Source organism: Microcaecilia unicolor, chromosome 4, assembly GCF_901765095.1.
Source record: "Microcaecilia unicolor chromosome 4, aMicUni1.1, whole genome shotgun sequence".
Classification (NCBI taxonomy): Eukaryota; Metazoa; Chordata; class Amphibia; order Gymnophiona; family Siphonopidae; genus Microcaecilia; species Microcaecilia unicolor.
In genome coordinates this window covers 170,761,650-170,779,113 of record NC_044034.1, presented here as the reverse complement: position 1 = coordinate 170,779,113, position 17,464 = coordinate 170,761,650, and the positions used below count along the sequence as shown (strand labels likewise).

Genomic DNA, 17,464 nt, shown 5'->3' with positions numbered 1-17,464 from the left:
CCTCAGATCAGTGGGTCTTGGACCTGATCAGAGAAGGCTACAGAATAGAATTCAATGCCCCAATAAGAGACGTGTGTTTGGAGTCCCAATGCGGTTCTGCCGCCAAACGGGCGGCAGTAGAGGAGACCTTGCAAGGCTTGATTCTCATAGGGGCGGTTTACCCCGTGCCTCCAGCCGATTGCGGCTCTGGCCGTTACTCCATTTACTTCGTGGTGCCGTGAAAAGGAGGGTCTTTTCGGCCTATCCTAGACTTAAAAGAAGTCAACAAGTCTCTGCATGTGCGGCATTTTCACATGGAAACCCTGCGCTCCGTTATAGCAGTGGTACAGCCAGGAGAGTTTCTCATGTCTCTGGACCTGAAAGAAGCTTACTTGCACATACCAATTTGGCCCCCCGCACCAGAGGTTTCTACGTTTTGCGGTGATGGGAAAACATTTCCAGTTTCGGGCCTTGCCTTTTGGCCTCGCCACAGCTCCCCGAACCTTTTCCAAGGTAATGATGCTAGTAGCTGCTTTTCTCAGGTGAAAGGGTATCTGGGTTCACCCGTACCTAGAAGACTGGCTCCTCAGAGCAGACTCTGCAGAAGAGAGTCATCAGGTTACAGCCAGAGTGGTCTCAGTACTGCAATCTCTGGGCTGGGTCGTCAATATAGCCAAACGTCACCTGACTCCCTCTCAATCTCTAGAATATTTGGGGGTCCGGTTCGACACAGCCTCGGGGATGGTCTTCCTACCCAAGCAAAGGCGGTGCAAGCTTCAGAACCAGGTCCGTCTGCTCCTGAGGATGCCTCGCCTGCGAGCTTGGGACATAGTGTAGCTGTTGGGGTCGATGATGGCCACTTTGGAAGTGGTGCCTTGGGCGAGAGCGCACCTGAGACCTCTGCAGTGTTCCCTGCTTCAACGGTGGTCTCCACTATCTCAGGATTATCAATGCAGACTCACGTGGCTCCCTGCGGCCCGGCTCAGTATGGAGTGGTGGCTCTCAGACAGCATGCTGCGGCTAGAAATGCCGCTAGCGCTCCCCGATTGGTGCCTGGTGGTAACAGATGCCAGCCTGAAGGGCTGGGGTGCACATTGCTGGGGGAAGGCATGCCCAGGGTTTCTGGACACCCGAGGAGTCGGAGTGGTCCATCAATCGCTTGGTTGAAAGCTATTTTCCAGGCGCTTCTGGCCTTTCAATTGACCCTGGAAGGATTGGCTGTCAGAGTTCTGTCGGACAACACGACAGCAGTGGCCTACATAAATCGCCAAGGAGGCACTCAGTGCATTGCACTAGCAGCGCAGGCCGTGCAGATTTGCCACTGGGCCGAGCTTCATCTGCAGTTTCTGTCAGCAGCTCATATTGCAGGTCAGAGCAACGTGCAAGCCAATTATCTGAGCAGGAATCAAATCGACCCAGCGGAGTGGGAACTTGCAGATGAAGTATTCCTGCAGATATGTGCCAAATGGGGAAAGCCCGTAATGGATCTTATGGCGTCAAGCACAAAGGCCAAAGTCCCGTGCTTCTACAGCAGATGGAGAGATCCTCGCTCGGCAGGGTTGGATGCCTTGGCTCAACCCTGGCCTCAGGGCCTCCTGTATGTGTTCCCTCCGTGGCCCTTGATAGGGCGAGTACTCCTGCGGATTCGGCTACATCAAGGAGAGGTGGTTCTCATTGCCTCGGATTGGCCCAGGAGGCCGTGGTATGCAGACCTCCGGCGGATGCTGGTGGAGGCTCCCCTGCCGTTACCTCTGGTACCGAACCTGTTGTCACAGGGCCCGGTGACAATGGAGGACGCCTGCCGCTTTGGTCTTACGGCATGGCTATTGAGAGAGCGCAATTGAGAGACAAGGGATATTCCAGTAAAGTAATTTCCACTCTCCTTCAGGCCCGCAAGCGTTCCACTTCCGTGGCTTATGCCAGGATTTGGTGCCAATTTGAGGCTTGGTGTGTTTCTAAAGCGATCACACCCATGCGAGCTACTGTCTCGCTGATACTTGACTTTTTGCAGGATGGTGTACAAAAAGGCTTGGCCTATAATTCCTTGCGTGTTCAAGTGGCAGCCTTAGCATGTTTTTGAGGGAAGGTCACTGGCCTCTCTATGGCTGCTTGCCCGGATGTGACATGGTTTATCAGAGGGGTGCTTCGGCTCCGTCCTCCCGTGCGGGCTCTGTGTCCGGCCTGGAACCTGGGGCTAGTTTTAAAGGCCCTTTAGTGTTCGCCCTTCGAGCCGCTTAGGCGAGCTTCAGAGAAGGATGTGACCTTAAAGACGGCCTTTTTGGTGGCCGTGACATCGGCGAGACGGGTATCTGAGCTCCAGGCGCTGTCCTGTCAAGGCCCATTTCTGCAATTCTCAGAGTCCGGAGTAATGGTACGTACGGTGCCTTCCTTCATGCCTAAGGTGGTTTCAGCGTTTCACCTAAACCAGCCTATTTTCCTGCCCTCCTTTTCTAACGAGGAGTTTCCAGAAGCCTATGGGCAGTTGCACCTTCTGGATGTGCGAAGGGCTCTGTTGCAATATCTGCGCATGTCAAATGCCTTCAGGACCTCTGACCATCTTTTTGTTCTTTTGTCAGGTCCGCGCAGAGGGTCTCCAGCGTCTTAAGGCCACTATAGCCTGTTGGCTTAAAGAAGCTGTCTTTTCAGCATATGTGCTATCTGGCCGGCCTCCGCCTGAAGCCTTTAAGGCACATTCCACAAGAGCGATTTCCTCCTCTTGGGCTGAAACTGGAGCACTCTCTCTTGAAGAGATATGTAGTGCAGCTACTTGGGCTTCGAAGCTCTCTTTTGCCCGACATTACAGGCTGGATGTGGCTGCCAGGAGAGACGCGCATTTTGGAGCACAAGTGCTGGCGCGTGGTGTGGCTTGTTCCCACCCTATCTAGGGATTGCTTTGATACATCCCACTCGTAATGGCTTCATCTGCTTGATGACAAGGAAGGGAAAATTAGGTTCTTACCATGATAATTTTCTTTCCTTTAGTCATAGCAGATGAATCCATGAGCCCTCCCTCAGTGGTTCATTGTGTGATTCATGTTACTTTTATGTTCAGTTTTTCCTGTAGATATGTTCCCTCATTGGGAGAAGTTGGAAAACAGTCTTCAGGATTTCTGTTCAGTTACAGGAGGATGAATTCATTCCCTCCTTTGAATTATAGCTCCAGTTTTGGGGCGTTCATCCGCTGTGAGTAAAGTTCATTTTATTATGCTTTGCGGTGTTACACTGCTTTGGAAGCTTCAAATACTGAAGAGGCAGATGGAGCTAGCTGGCCATGAGGCACTATGGTTTTTCAGTGCTCTCTATGTCCCCCTGCTGGTTGATGGACACAACCCACTCGTAATGGATTCATCTGCTGTGACTAAAGGAAAGAAAATTACCAAGGTAAGAACCTAATTTTCCCTTTATGACACTTTTTGGACATTTTTCTCTTTCAAAAATGGCCCCAATGTGTGCTTGGCAATAGACAACGAGGCCTCAAGAGGGAATTTAAAATTCCCAGTTTCAGGCAAGGGGTCCACTCTCAGGTTGTGCCAGAGAGTAAAGTTTCCAGTGGTTCTCCCAAGACTGGAACAGAGCCACCTCTAGACTGTTGGGTGCCTAACATCAGAAAGACCAAGAATGAATATGCACCAGACTTCATCATCTTGACAGAAGGAGACAGGGTTGTGAAGAATACTGGAGTTCTTGCTCCAGCTGGAGGCAATAGTATAGCACCATAGCCAGAAAGAGGCAAAGGATGTTTTTATTTCATAGGGTCCAAGATAGTGCCAAGTAGGGAAAGCACGTGGGCACGCGAGTGTTAATCTCCTGTTGAAAAAAAAAAAAAGTCAAGAGGAAAAGCAGTCAGATTTTAAACACACTTTGGTGTGTTAGTCGGGCACTCACAGTGAGCAGGAGTCTGCTCTAAGGTAAGCAGGTAGGGCTCCGTTGTTGCGGGTTGGGGGAGTCCTGTCTTTTGTGCTGGGCACATGGCAGCCCCATCGGAATCTGTCAAGCGCTGCTCCCAGTGTGGGAACTGGAGAGCAGCATCTGGGACATGCGATGCCTGCCCTTGTGTTTCGCCGGGACAGGGAGAATCTGGGGCAGGGCGTGAGCAACTGGAAAGTCTCGCGGATCAGGCAGTCCCTTTGTTACCCTTGGGGCGGCCGGTTTCCTGCCCGGCAGCGGATAATTTTGGCGCCATCATGCTGGTGAAGGGGTGGGCGGCATTGGAAGCCACACCCGGAAAGAAAAGCCAGCGATCAGCTGGGGCCGGGACTCGCAGTATAGGCTCAGGAGAGGCCGAAGAAGCAGCAGAGTTGATGCCTGTTTTCCCAAGTGGACTCTCCGTGAGGAGGGTGGGTAGGCGCCATTTTGGATGCGGGGGAAGGGCCTCGCTTGGTCGCGGGTCAGCGGCCGGGACCCCTGACTTCGGGCATTCCACAGTTTGCCAATGGGAAGGTGGAACAGTCAGGTGTTCCGTTTTAACTTGAATTTGTTCTTTTGCTGCACAGAGCCTTTTCACTCAAGAGATCCGGAGGGACTCTTGGGGTTGACAGTGCTTTGGTGGCCTCTCAAGAAGATGTCTCTGTGTTTCCTGCCTCGTTGTCTAAGAGAACACACTTGGATTCGGTGTCTGTGGGCACAGTGGTAGATGATGGTAGGTTGTCAGAGGTTTCCCATCTGACCCGGTCTGATTTGCTGGAGGAGGGACAGTCTCCGTCTGAGGGGCTGATGATCCTACGGCGGTGCGTTTGTTCCACCAGGAGGAATTGGCGAATCTGATTGTCAGGGCCTTGGAGGTTTTAAATATCTCAGCGCCGGATAGCGATCCCTCTTCCGTGACAGCTACTTCTATTATGTCGGGGACTAAATGGCCGTCCCCGATCTTTCGCATTCATGATGCTATGAGGGTGCTCATTGCGGCGCAGTGTGACACTCCGGAGGCCGGATTACGTGTGGCAAGGGCCATGATGCGTTTATATCCACTTCCAGAAGGAGAGTGAGAAGATTTGCTTGTGCCCACGGTGGATTTGTTAATTACAATGGTTACTACGAAGACTACGTTGCCAGTGGAAGGCGGGACGGCACTTAAGGATCCGCAGGATAGGAAGTTGGGAGTCTGCCGTCAAGGCATCCTTTGAAGTGGCAGTGTTCTGCATGCAGGCGTCGGTCTGCAGGTCCTATGCAGCCAGAACATGTCTGTCTTGGGTGTAGAAGGCGTCCTCCTCGGAGGAATTGGTAGCTAACTTGCCCTGACTTGAGGCTGGTCTCGCTTATTTGGCGGATTTGTTGTATGATATTCTTTGGGCGTCGGCCAAAGAGGTAGCCCTCTCGGTGGTGGCTCGCCGATGGTTGTGGCTTTGTCACTGGATGGTGGATACGGCGTCTAAGTCTCGTCTTGCTCGTTTGCCTTTTCGGGGCAAGCTTCTGTTTGGCGAGGATTTGGATAAGATTGTAAAGGATCTAGATTCTAAGGGCCATCGTTTACCGGAGGATAGGCCTAGAGCATCTTCTCGCGCGGCTTCCTCTCGGGCCCGGTTTCGTGAGGCAAGGCGTTATCGCCCAGGTAGGTCGGTTGCCTTCTCTAAGCCCCGTTTTCCTCAGAAGCAGCAGCCTTTTGGGGGGGAGCACCGCTCAGGCAGCGTGGCCTCCAGACCCGCCACGGGGAGGTGTACTCAATGATGGGGCCTTGGTCCATCTTCCAGGATCGATAGAGGGACGCCTGTCCCTTTTTCTGGGAGAATGGGCCAGGGTGACTTCAGACGAGTGGGTGTTGGAGGTGATAAGGGACGGTTACAAGTTGGAATTTGTACAAAATCTGTCGGATTTTTTCATGGACTCTCCTTGCAAATCCCAAAAAAAGAGAGCGGCGGTCAGGGCCACGTTGGAGAATTTAATTCACTTGGGGGCTGTGGTTCCCTTTCCAGTACCACAGCATCGTCTAGGCCATTATTCCATCTATTTTGTGGTTCCAAAGAAACGTGGTACTTTCCGTCCAGATCTCGATCTCAAGGGAGTAAACAAGGCTCTGCGAGTGCGTCACTTTCACATGGAAACTCTTCGTGCCGTCATAGCCGCAGTTCAGTCCGGAGAGTTTCTTACTTCCCTCGATCTCAAAGAGGCTTACTTGCACATTCCCATTTAGCCCTGTCATCACCGGTTTCTTCAGTTTGCGATGTTGGGTCAGCACTTTCAGTTTCAGGCACTTCCCTTCAGTTTAGCTATGGCTCCTCGGACGTTTTCCAAGATCATGGTTGTAGTCGCAGCATTTCTGCGGCAGGAAGGGGTGCAAGTGCATCCTTATCTCAACGACTGGTTGATACGAGCTCCATCCTTTCAGGACAGCGTTCAGGAGATGGACAAAGTAGTCGGTCTGCTGCGGTCGTTGGGATGGATTGTCTACTTAGAGAAGAGTCATTTGGTTCCATCTCAGTCCTTGGAGTAACTTGGGGTTCTGTTCGACACGCATGTGGGCAGAGTCTTCTTGCCAGACATCCGGAGGTTGAAGCTACAGGCTCAAGTTCAGAGTATTCTACGCAGTCCAGCACCCAAAACCTGGGACTATATTCAGCTGTTGGGATCAATGGCAGCAATGGTGATTCCGTGGGCCAGGAGTCACATGAGACCTCTTCAGAGATCCCTGTTGAGCCGCTGATATCTGGTGTCGGAGGATTACTCAGTTCAATTACCATGGGAGCCTGTGGTCCGGATGGAGATGCGTTGGTGGTTTCGGGCCAACAAGTTGAGTCTGGGGGTGCCCCTAGCGGTGCCAGTCTTTCAGGATGGGGAGACCATTGTCGGGGTCTCACGGCGCAGGGTTCTTGGTCGCTGGAGGAGGCTTCTTGGTCCATCAACCAGCTGGAACTGAGAGCAGTGCGGTTAGCTTTGTAGGCCTTTCACGCGGAACTGGCAGGGAGACCGGTTCGGGTTCTCTCCGACAATGCGTCGGCGGTTGCCTTTGTCATTCGTCAGGGGGGCACCAGGAGTGTTCCTCTGGCCAAGGAGGCGGCATGTCTTTGCCGATGGGCGGAAGAACACTTGGCTGAGCTCTCAGCGACACACGTAGCGGGAACTCTGAACACCGAAGTGTATTTTCTGAGTCATCATATGTTGGATCCAGGGGAGTGGGAGCTCTCCGCGCAGGCGTTTTCGCTGGTGGGGAGTTCCAGCTATGGACCTGATGGCAAGGGCGGACAATGCCAAAGTGCCACAATTTTTCAGCCGCGGCAGGAATCCCCAGTCTCAGGGGATCGATGCACTTCTTCAGCCATGGCCTCTGGCAGTGCTTCTGTATGTTTGTCTGCCGTGGCCCATGATAGGCAGGATCTTGGGACGTGTAGCGAGTCATCCAGGGCGAGTGATCTTTGTGGAGCCAGATTGGCCCAGGTGCCCGTGGTACGCAGATCTGTTGCGCCTTCGGATTGGCGAACCATTACGTTTGCCCGCTCATCGGGGTCTGTTGCGTCAAGGACCCATTCTTTTGGAGGATCCCTCCCCATTTGGTCTTATGGCCTGGCTATGGAGAGGGCCAGTTTGAGAAGGAAAGATTATCCGGAAAAGGTGATTGCTACTATGTGGAGAGCTCGGAAGCATTCCACCTCGACAGCGTATGCGAGAGTGTGGCGGACCTTTGAGGCATTGTGTACGGCGGCAGGTCTGTCTGCTTTTTCAGCTCCGGTTTCCTTCATCTTGGCTTTTTTGCAGGATGGTCTGGATAAATTCTTTGAAGGTTCAAGTGGTGGCCTTGGCATGTTTTCAGGGCCGGTTGTGAGGGTCTTCCTTAGCCTCTCATCCTGATATTGTGCGGTTTTTGCGGGGGGGGGGGGGGGGGGGTCAATCATTTGCACCCACCGCGGACCTCCGTTTTGTCCTATCTGAAATTTTAAATTTGGTGCTGAAGGCATTGCAGCGGCCTCCGTTTGAACCGCTGTCTCAGTTATTGGTTAAGGATTTGACATTGAAGACAGTTTTTTTTGGTTGCTATTTCTTCAGCAAGGAGGGTTTCCGAGATACAAGCTTTATCTTGTAGAGATCCATTTCTTCGTTTTACGGAGGCAGGGGTGACTCTGCAGACAGTTCCGTCTTTTTTGCCCAAGATTGTGTCGCGTTTCCATATGAATCAGCAGCTTTGTCTTCCCTCTTTTCGTAGAGAGGATCATCCAACGGAGTTTTGCGCTCTCCGGAGTCTGGATGTTAGGCGGGCTATTATCATGTATTTGGAAGTGACGAATGACTTCCGGTGTTTGGATCATTTGTTTGTCCTTTTTGCGGGACAAAGGAAGGTGCAGCAGGCTTCTAAGGCGACGGTGTCTCGCTGGTTGAAGGAAGCTATTGCCTTGGCGTATATCGCGCTCGGAAAGGATCCGCCGGCGCAGCTATGAGCTCATTCCACTAGGGCACAGGCGGCTTCTGTGGCAGAGTCTAGGTTGGTGTCTTTGGAGGAGATTTGTAGATCAGCCACCTGGTCCTCGGTGCATACTTTTTCGAAGCACTACAGATTGGACGTAGCAGCAAGAGCTGAGGCTGCGTTCGGATCTTCGGTGCTGCAAACTGGGATCTCTGGGTCCCTCCCTATTTAAGAACTGCTTGGGTACATCCCACCAGTCACTGGATTGATCTGTGGGACGCTGTGGAAGGAAAAATTAGTTATTACCTGATAATTTTCTTTCCATTAGTCCCGACAGATCAATCCAGAGGCCCTCCCTGAAAGTTTCTACATATCTGTTTGTTGTTTATAGTTTCAGATTTAGAGTTCCAGTTTTTGGATTGTTTATTGTTGGTTCAAGGTGCATTGGAGCAACTTCTTACTTACTGTGAGCTGCATGAGTTCCTCCCGCTCTTGCGGTTGCAGGGTGTCCTTGAATTCTCGAGAGACAGGAGAATAGCTCTCTGTTGGGAGTTGGACGTTTACATGGCTTGGATATGGATAATACTGAGGTTTGGCTGGCTACACATGACCACATTTAGAGCCTCAGAAGTTCTCTCTATCTCCACCTGCTGGCAGAGGGACATAACCCACCAGTCTCTGATCTGTCGGGACTTAAGAGAGAAAATTGTCAGGTAATAACTAATTTTTCCTTACTGGTTCATCTCTAATGTGTCCACAATCACAGCAAGAAAGTGATTAATTGTACTTTTCAGATGGGTAACGAACAAAGAAAAGAGCAACCTAAGACCCTAACAGACTTTGTAATATTTAGGGGTCTTATTTGACACTAAGAGGCATATTTTCAAAGCACTTTGGGAGGCTAAGTTCCATAGGTTTCTATGGAACTTTGGGAGGCTAAGTGCTTTGAAAATGAGCTTGTAAGTGTGACTAGGTGTCACTTCTTAAGGGTAGAATCAGCAAGCTGCAAATGCAGATTTAGAGGCTGTTAAATCTCACACTTCAAGGGTCTGGGATTCTAAGCAAGTCCTTGTATCGGTGGCAGCTTGCTAATTTATTCCATCTTCACTGGACTTCCTAGCTCAATATTTTTTTAGTTCTAAGATCTCTCTATTAAAATCTTCCACCAATAACTATTGATTCAGACCATACCATTTTATCTTTTTTTTTCAACAGTTCATCCTGGGCCTCATTTACTCCACTATCTGTTTAGATAGTGAACAAAGTATTTTCTTCTATATATGCATGAGACTACCTGTGCCCTTGATCTCATTCCAACTGAATGGATGAAACTCTCATCCTTAAACCTCCTGTTATTAGCATTCTTAATTATTAGTCCTGGAGGCATATTTTCAAAGCACTTAGACTTACAAAGTTACATAGTAGCCAGTGGAACTTTGTAAGTCTAAGTGCTTTGAAAAAGAGCCCCATAATGTCTCTTCTGGAGCTGTACCATCACCTTGGAAAAAGCCATTATTCATCCCATTTTGAAAAAGGCTTTCCTTGCCCCAAGTGCTCTTGGTAGTTAATTGTCCAATTTCCAATCTCTGTTTTCTATCTAAGTTGATGGAGAAAGTAGTCTTCTTGCAATTATGCACCTATGTTGAATCTGTCTCCACCCTCCTTTTATTCTCCATCCATACCATTCCAGTTTTCTGGTCGGTACCAGTACAGAAACAATTTTGTCATCTCTTTTGAGTGAAATCCACAGTAAATTGCATAGGGATTTCATTGCACTGGCAATTTTCTCTTGATCTGTCCTGCACATTTAACTTCACTGCTGAAGAGATTCTCAGTTATTGGTATTGCTGGGCCTGTTTTGAGTTTGCTGCCTTACAGTATTAGTTTCATCATCAGAGTCCTCTATTTATCCTCTCCACTGTTATGTGCCTTGGAGGGAAAATGTGGGGTACAAATGCAGCAAATAAAATAAATAAATAAATAAATATATATTTCTTAGTCCTTTGTCAACATTAATTCAAAATCGTGGAATTGGCACCTATTAGTTCATAGATGGCATTCTTTTAGTTTAATGTACAACTAGTGATGTTTTGGATCTTCAGCCCCTCTAGATGCAGTTGCAACCTCATTTAGGGCCAGTCACCTGGTGCTTAATCCAGATAAAACATTCACCTGTTGGATTACAGGTCATGGACAACAATCTTCTTCGGGCTGCCTGGCCTGGCAGTTGATTCCTTTAGATATCTAGGAGTCATTTTAGGCCCCCAAGGTAGGTGTCTAATTTCATGAAATCTGGATTGTTGGCCCTATGTAACTTAGATCAGTTCAGGGTTATCTAGACAGTGAGGCATTACACATGCTTTTTCATGCATTTGTGACTACTGTATTGTCATCTATAAGATATCTCCCAGTTAAATCTTAAGATTGCAGTTGTTCCAAATTACAGCTGTTTGTTGTGCTAGACTTGTAGATGGGACCATGCTACTCCCCTGTTCATTCAATTGCACTGTCTTTCTTTCATTTGCACTATCTTTCTATCAGGTAAAGAATTAAATTCAAAATAATAATTGGTCTTTTAAAGCATTACACGATGATGTTCGAAGTTACTTATCTCTTACTATTCCTTTTGGGATTTCAGTGCATTCAGCATTGCCTTTGGAAAGCTGTCAGAACTAAAACTTGGCCTTTTGCAGCTATTATCTGCTTTGTTTGAGATCCTTTGTGGTTGTACTTTGATTGTAAGTTGGCTCTGGTTGATGCTGCTTTCCTATTTTTAGCTCATACATTTTTATTGGTGAACAAGTACTACAAAACTTGTATAACAACAATAGGACTTCTCACATATAAAATAGCAACTATCACAGCTTTTGCAATGTTGAAAATGAACCTAGCCCAATCTTGAGTACCCCATTAAATCCCCTCACTCCCTTCTAACATGAATGGAGAATTGACGATTACAAATTCTCCCCTCTCCAATTCTCAGTTGTATAGAAATAGAGAGCTTGGGTCTGATGGCTCTCTATATCTTATGTATACCCTCCCTTTCCCCCAAATTCAAAGCAACCATTTCTCTGAGGACGAGCAGGCTGAACCTTATCACTGATGGGTCGTCGTCCGCGACGGCCCAGGAGCCCGGAAATTACAAAAAAAACCTAGAACTTTCTAGAACGCAAAGTCGCGTGGGACCAGATGCACCGCGCATGCGTAAACAGGTTTCCGCCCATGACACGAGTGTGCCACCCTCAGTTTTTTCTTATCCGCGCCTGAAGAGACATGTCTGTGGCTTCCCGCCGTGTTTTTTTTGCTCAGGAGCCCGAGTTAGCGTCCTTTCGCTTCTATTTTCTTTTTTTCAAGTTTTATATTTTATTCCATTAGCTAGTAAAAAAGCCCCGTTTCTGATGCAAATGAAACGGGGGCTAGCAAGTTTTTCTTCTATGTGCATGTGGGAAGTGTGTGTGTCCCTGCCCTCTCTCCCTTCCCCTGTGCTGTCTGTCCTCTCTGTCCCCTCCCCCCTCGGAGTCGAGTCCTTCAGTGTTAAGTTTCCTGCTGTGCTGTGTTTATGTTACAGAGATAGTGAGGGCTTCTGCCCTCTCTCCCCTCCTCCCCCCTCTGAGTCCTTCAGTGTTACAGAGAGAGCGATTTGATTTCGTGCTTTGCTGTGTTTTCCTTCACTGTTTGTGTTATAGAGAGAGTGAGGACGGGGTAGACACTCATGGGGAAACCAGATATCTCTCCCCCTTCACACTTCCGGCTGGAGGCTTCATTTAGAACGTTGGTGGTGCCTTTTATATATAGAGATGATTTTTTTTTAAAAAGGAGTGTTTTCCTCTATATCTTAGGTTCCCCCCCCCCCCTCTTTTTAAGTTTCCTTGTTTTTTTCGACGCGGCTGCCTTTAGGCTGCACGGCCGTGCTGTTCTTCCCATTTTGTGCCCCTTTTTTCTTGGCACCATCAAGCCTTTTGATTTTGCGACCAGCGTTTTTCCCTCCATGTCATCGAGGACACCCAGCGGCTTCAAGCATTGTACTCGGTGCAACCGGACCATCTCCAGTACCGACCCCCACGCGTGGTGTCTCCAGTGTCTTGGGCCCGGTCATCTCCCAGCTGCTTGTAAGCTGTGTAAGTTGATGAAAAAACTGACCCAAGTGGCTCAAGAGGCACAGCGTGAGAAACCTTTTTTCGGATCGGTCCGGTCCTTCGACGTCGGCATCGACATCGGTACCGAGGTTGGCAGCGTCAACGTCGAAGGAGGCATCGACATCGGGAGTCCAGGTAATGGCTGCCGAAAGACCGCATAGAGCTGGGAGCAGTGAGGCATCGAGTGGGTCTCCACCTATCTCGAGGCCTACTGCTATGCAGACCCCCCGGGACCAACCTGAGTCAGACCCGGCCCTGAGGAGGCGTGAGGGTTCCATGTCCTCCTCTTCGGTACCGAGGAGTCTTCAATGATGGGCGTTGAGCGAAGACTAAGAAGCACCGTCATCATTCGCCTTCCATGCACGATACCGAGAGCTCTGGGGAGCTGAGGAAAGCGGCACCTGAGAAGCGCCGGGAGGATCACTCACCCTCCATTCAAGAGGTGCCGATGCGTCGGTTGTCTGGCAGCCTAATACCAGCTTCCAACCCCCTTCCTCTTAGTATGCGGCTTATGGAAAAGCAAAATAAGGTTGAACAGCAGAGTTTCAGCTCATGCTAACCGCGGAGTCTCCAGCTCGAGCCGCCATCTTGACTCCTCCCCTTCTCCGGTTTCAACTAGCGCGAAGCTCCTGTAAGCCTAGATCCTTTTTCTTGTCCTACACGGACCCTGCTTGAATACCTTCTACACTTATCAGAGTCTGGTCTCAAGACCAACTCCGTAAGAGTTCACCTTAGTGCGATTAGTGCTTATAATCAACATGTAGAAGGTCAGCCTATCTCTGGACACCCTTTAGTTGTTCGCTTCATGAGAGGTTTGCTTGAAGCCCTCTGTCAAACCCTACCAGTGTCATGGGATCTCAACGTTGTTTTCACCTAGCTGATGAAAGCTCCTTTTGAGCCACTGAATTCCTGCCATCTGAAGTACTTGACCTGGAAGGTCATTTTCTTGGTGGCTGTTACTTCAGCTCGTAGAGTCAGTGAGCTCCAAGCCCTGGTAGTTCATGCACCTTATATCAAGTTTCACCATAACAGAGTAGTCCTCTGCACTCACCCTAAGTTCTTTCCGAAGGTGATGTCGGAGTTCCATCTGAGCCAGTCAATTGTCTTGCCAACATTTTTCCCCGTCCACATACCCGCCCTGGTGAGGACAAGTTGCACACCTTGGACTGTAAGAGAGCATTGACCTTTTTACGTGAAATGGACAAAGCCCTATCGACAGTTCGCCCAGTTGTTTGTTTCTTTTGATCCCAATAGGGGGGGGTCGCCATCGGTAAACGCACCATCTCCAGTTGGCTAGCAGATTGCATTTCCTTCACTTATGCCCAAGCTGGGCTGACTCTAGAGGGCCATGTCACTACTCATAATGTTAGAGCCATAGCTGCGTCGGTGGCCCACTTGAAGTCAGCCTCCATTGAAGAGATTTGCAAGGCTGTAACGTGGTCATCGGTCCACACATTCACATCTCACTACTGCCTTCAGCAGGATACCCGATGCAACAGTCGGTTTGGGCAGTCGGTGCTGCAGAATCTGTTCAGTGTTTAGAATCCAACTCCACCCTCCAAGGCCCATTTCTGTTCCAGGATGCACTCTCACTTAGTTATGTCCTCGCCATTGCGAGGCCCAATTGACCAATGTTCATTATTCTGAGTGAGCCTGGGGGCTAGGGATACCCCATCAGTGATAAGGTTCAGCCTGCTTGTCCTCTGAGAAAATGAAGATACATACCTGTAGTAGGTATTCTCAGAGGACAGCAGGCTGAACATTATCACAACCTACCCTCCTCCCCTTTGGAGTTGTTCTATTTCTCTTTTTTGCTCTTTATTGACTGAGGGTGGCACGCTTGCATTGCGGGCGGGAACCTGTTTGCGCATTTTTTTTGTAATTTACGGGCTCCTGGGCTGTCGCGGACGATGACCCATCAGTGATAATGTTCAGCCTGCTGTCCTCGGAGAATACCTGCTTCAGGTATGTATTGTCATTATATTCCATCTCCCCTCTTCCCCCCTGGTCAAATATAAGAGACCTAAGTGTTATAAAATAGTAACAAGATGGAAGCTAACCTACCATGGAGGGCGCCCCCAATCGATTCAAAATATATCAGATAAGGCAGTTTAGAAAATCCTAATAAACAATAATAGTGTTCTCAGTATTTAAAATTGTATAAAAAATTGTGCCTTCAATAAAAATATATGAATTCAAAGAGACTTGATATGACATATGTATGTTACTAGCTCTAGCTGCATCATCTACAATGTATGTCTTCCTTGATGGAAGACCTTTATATTTAGGTCTCAATTGTATCACATAGGTTAAGTGGAAACTGACTTTGGTCCTGTAACAAATATCTTTGTGCCAGAAATTGTTTTGAGTAAGTTGGAATACATCATAGTAGCTTTAAGCTTTATTCTCCTATAATAAATTTTTTTTTCTTCTCACTTATTTGAATTTATCTTGTACTCATAACATTTAAGTGATATGCAAAAATGTTGAAATAATAAATAGTCAAATTCTCTGATATTCTTTAGGTTGAGAATGATATCCATCCCAGAATTCTATGAAGGAAAAAATGTTCTCATCACAGGAGCTACAGGCTTCATGGGAAAGGTGCTGCTGGAAAAGCTATTGAGATCTTGTCCAAAAGTAAAGGCAATTTATGTATTGGTGAGGCCCAAAGCAGGACAGAAACCTCAAGAACGAGTAGCAGAAATGATTACTTGTAAGGTAAGTTTGTGGAAGTTGTTTTCTTATAACCTTTATGGTTGAGGACCTATGGCCATTAAGCTGAGAACATGATCGTTTATATAGCTGGTGTAATTGGGGTGGTTCTCTCTGCTCTAAACTGAGCAATTAGATTGGCCACTGTTGGAAACAGGATGCTAGGCTTGATGGACCTTCAATCTGGCCCAGTATGGCAACGCCTATGTTCTTATATAACTGTTGAGTCAGGTGACTGGAAGACATGACATTGATAGTTAAGCTGAATGTTTGGGCACACATTAGATAAAAGTAGGTGTTGCTAGATTTCTTCCTTATATATCATTCTCTTGATAATGTTGCTATTGGGTATTTATAGTTTGAAAAAAAAAAGAAAGTATTAAAGACCCTGGTCTTCAAATCTTTTCTTTAAAAGTAGCACCTTGACATGATTCATCAAGAGAAAATGTTCTTCAGGCTGGTATTGCCATGATGATGATGATCTTCAATCCATTCTTTTTCATTGTTACAAAATCTGGAAATTCATCTTTAAAGTTATGGAATTGTTTTGGATTTTGTAAAATAGTCTTATCAATACCATTTTAAAGAAACCAGGCTTGAATAATGATGTATTCAGTGTTTCAGCTCTTTTGAACTTACTGTTTATATGATCCTATGAAATACGTTTTATATAAACAGCAATTGCCATTCCGGTACTATGTAAGCCACACTGAGCCTGCAAATAGGTGGGAAAATGTGTGATGCAAATGAAACAAATAAATAAATAAAAACTTTTAGATTAATCTGACAAAGTCAAAATTACTCGTTTCCGGTGTAAACAAATGCATTGTGCTGTAGTGGTAGGAAGAAGTTTATATGGCAAAGCCATAGAATAGTCCTGATGGGAAGAGTATTGTGAACGAACATGCTTTGGTTTTCATGTGTTGCCAAGGTCGGTGTTTTAGGTTGGTTCGGGATGGTATGGCTTTTTGAACAGGGTGGTTTTTAGCATGTTCCGTAAGTTTAGGTGATTGTATATTGTTTGCACTTCCTTTGGTAGCGCATTCCACAGTTGTGTGCTTATGTAGGAAAAGCTGGATGCATAAGTAGATTTGTATTTAAGACCTTTGCAGCTTGGGTAGTGTAGGTAGAGATGTGATTGTGTTGAAGTGGAGGCAATTTTGGTTGGTAGGTCGATTAAGTCTATCGTGTATCCTGGCGCTTCGCCATAGAGAATTTTATGAACCATGGTGCAGATTTTAAAGGCAATGCGTTCTTTGATTGGGAGCAAGTGTAGTTTTTCTCGGAGGGGTTTTGCTTTTTCGAATTGTGTTTTTATGAGTCTGGCTGCCGTGTTTTGAGCAGTTTGAAGTTTCTTTAAGATTTGTTGTTTGCAATCTGCGTAGACTCCATTGCAGTAGTCTAGTTGACTTATTACCATTGATTGTATCAGGTTGTGAAAGGTACCCCTCGGGGAGTATTGTTTCATGCGTTTGAGCTTCCACATTGAGTGGAACATTTTCTTTGTGGTGGATTTTACTTGGCTCTCCAGTGTTAGGTTGCGGTCTATTATGACGCCAAGGATTTTCAGGCTGTCTGATTTGGGGAGGGTGTGACCTGGGATGTCGATGTTTGTGTGGCTGTCCTTGCTGTGTTGGGACGAGAGGACAAGGCAGTGTGTTTTTTCTTTGTTGAGCTTTAGTTGAAATGCATTGGCCCATGATTCCATGATATTCAGACTTAGCTCGGTTTTGTTGGCAGTTTGGTTTTGTAAGGGATGTAAATTACTACATCGTCTGCGTAGATGAAAGGGTTGAGACATTGATTGGCTAGGGACTTGGCTAGTGGGATCATCAAGTTAAAAAGGGTTGGTGATAGCGGTGATCCTTGTGGTACTCTGCAGTTTGCTTTCCACGGTGATGATATGTTCGCGTTTGACTTTACTTGATATGATCTTGTGGTTAGGAAGTCTTTAATCCAGGTGAGTATGTTTCCACTGATCCCAAAATATTCTAGTATACTTATTAATATATTGTGGTTTACCATGTCGAACGCGCTCGACATGTCGAATTGAAGGAGGAGGATGCTTTTGCCGATTGCTATTTCTTGTCTGAATTTGGCTAGGAGAGTGAGTAATATTGTTTCGGTGCTATGGAGGGGGCGAAATCCTGATTGTGACTCATGTAATATTGAGAATTGATATAAGTAGTCTGTGAGTTGTTTGGTTGCCATTCTTTCCATCAGTTTAACTGCCAGTGGGATAGATGCTACTGGTTGGTAGTTGGTGATGTCGTCTGTTTTTTTTTCTTGGTGTCTTTTGGTATTG

At 47.4% G+C, this 17,464-nt stretch overlaps 1 protein-coding gene across 4 annotated transcripts in view; it reads left to right on the top strand.

Annotated features, from left to right (window-relative positions):
* The window catches only part of FAR1 (fatty acyl-CoA reductase 1), a 175,196-nt gene that overhangs the window by 28,645 nt on the left and 129,087 nt on the right, over window positions 1-17,464 (top strand). For all 4 annotated transcript variants that reach the window (XM_030200956.1, XM_030200957.1, XM_030200954.1 and 1 more), the window contains exon 2: window positions 14,970-15,165. In XM_030200956.1, coding sequence (XP_030056816.1) covers window positions 14,977-15,165 — 189 coding nt within the window. In that variant the 5' untranslated portion in view covers window positions 14,970-14,976. The remainder of the gene's footprint in view (window positions 1-14,969; window positions 15,166-17,464) is intronic.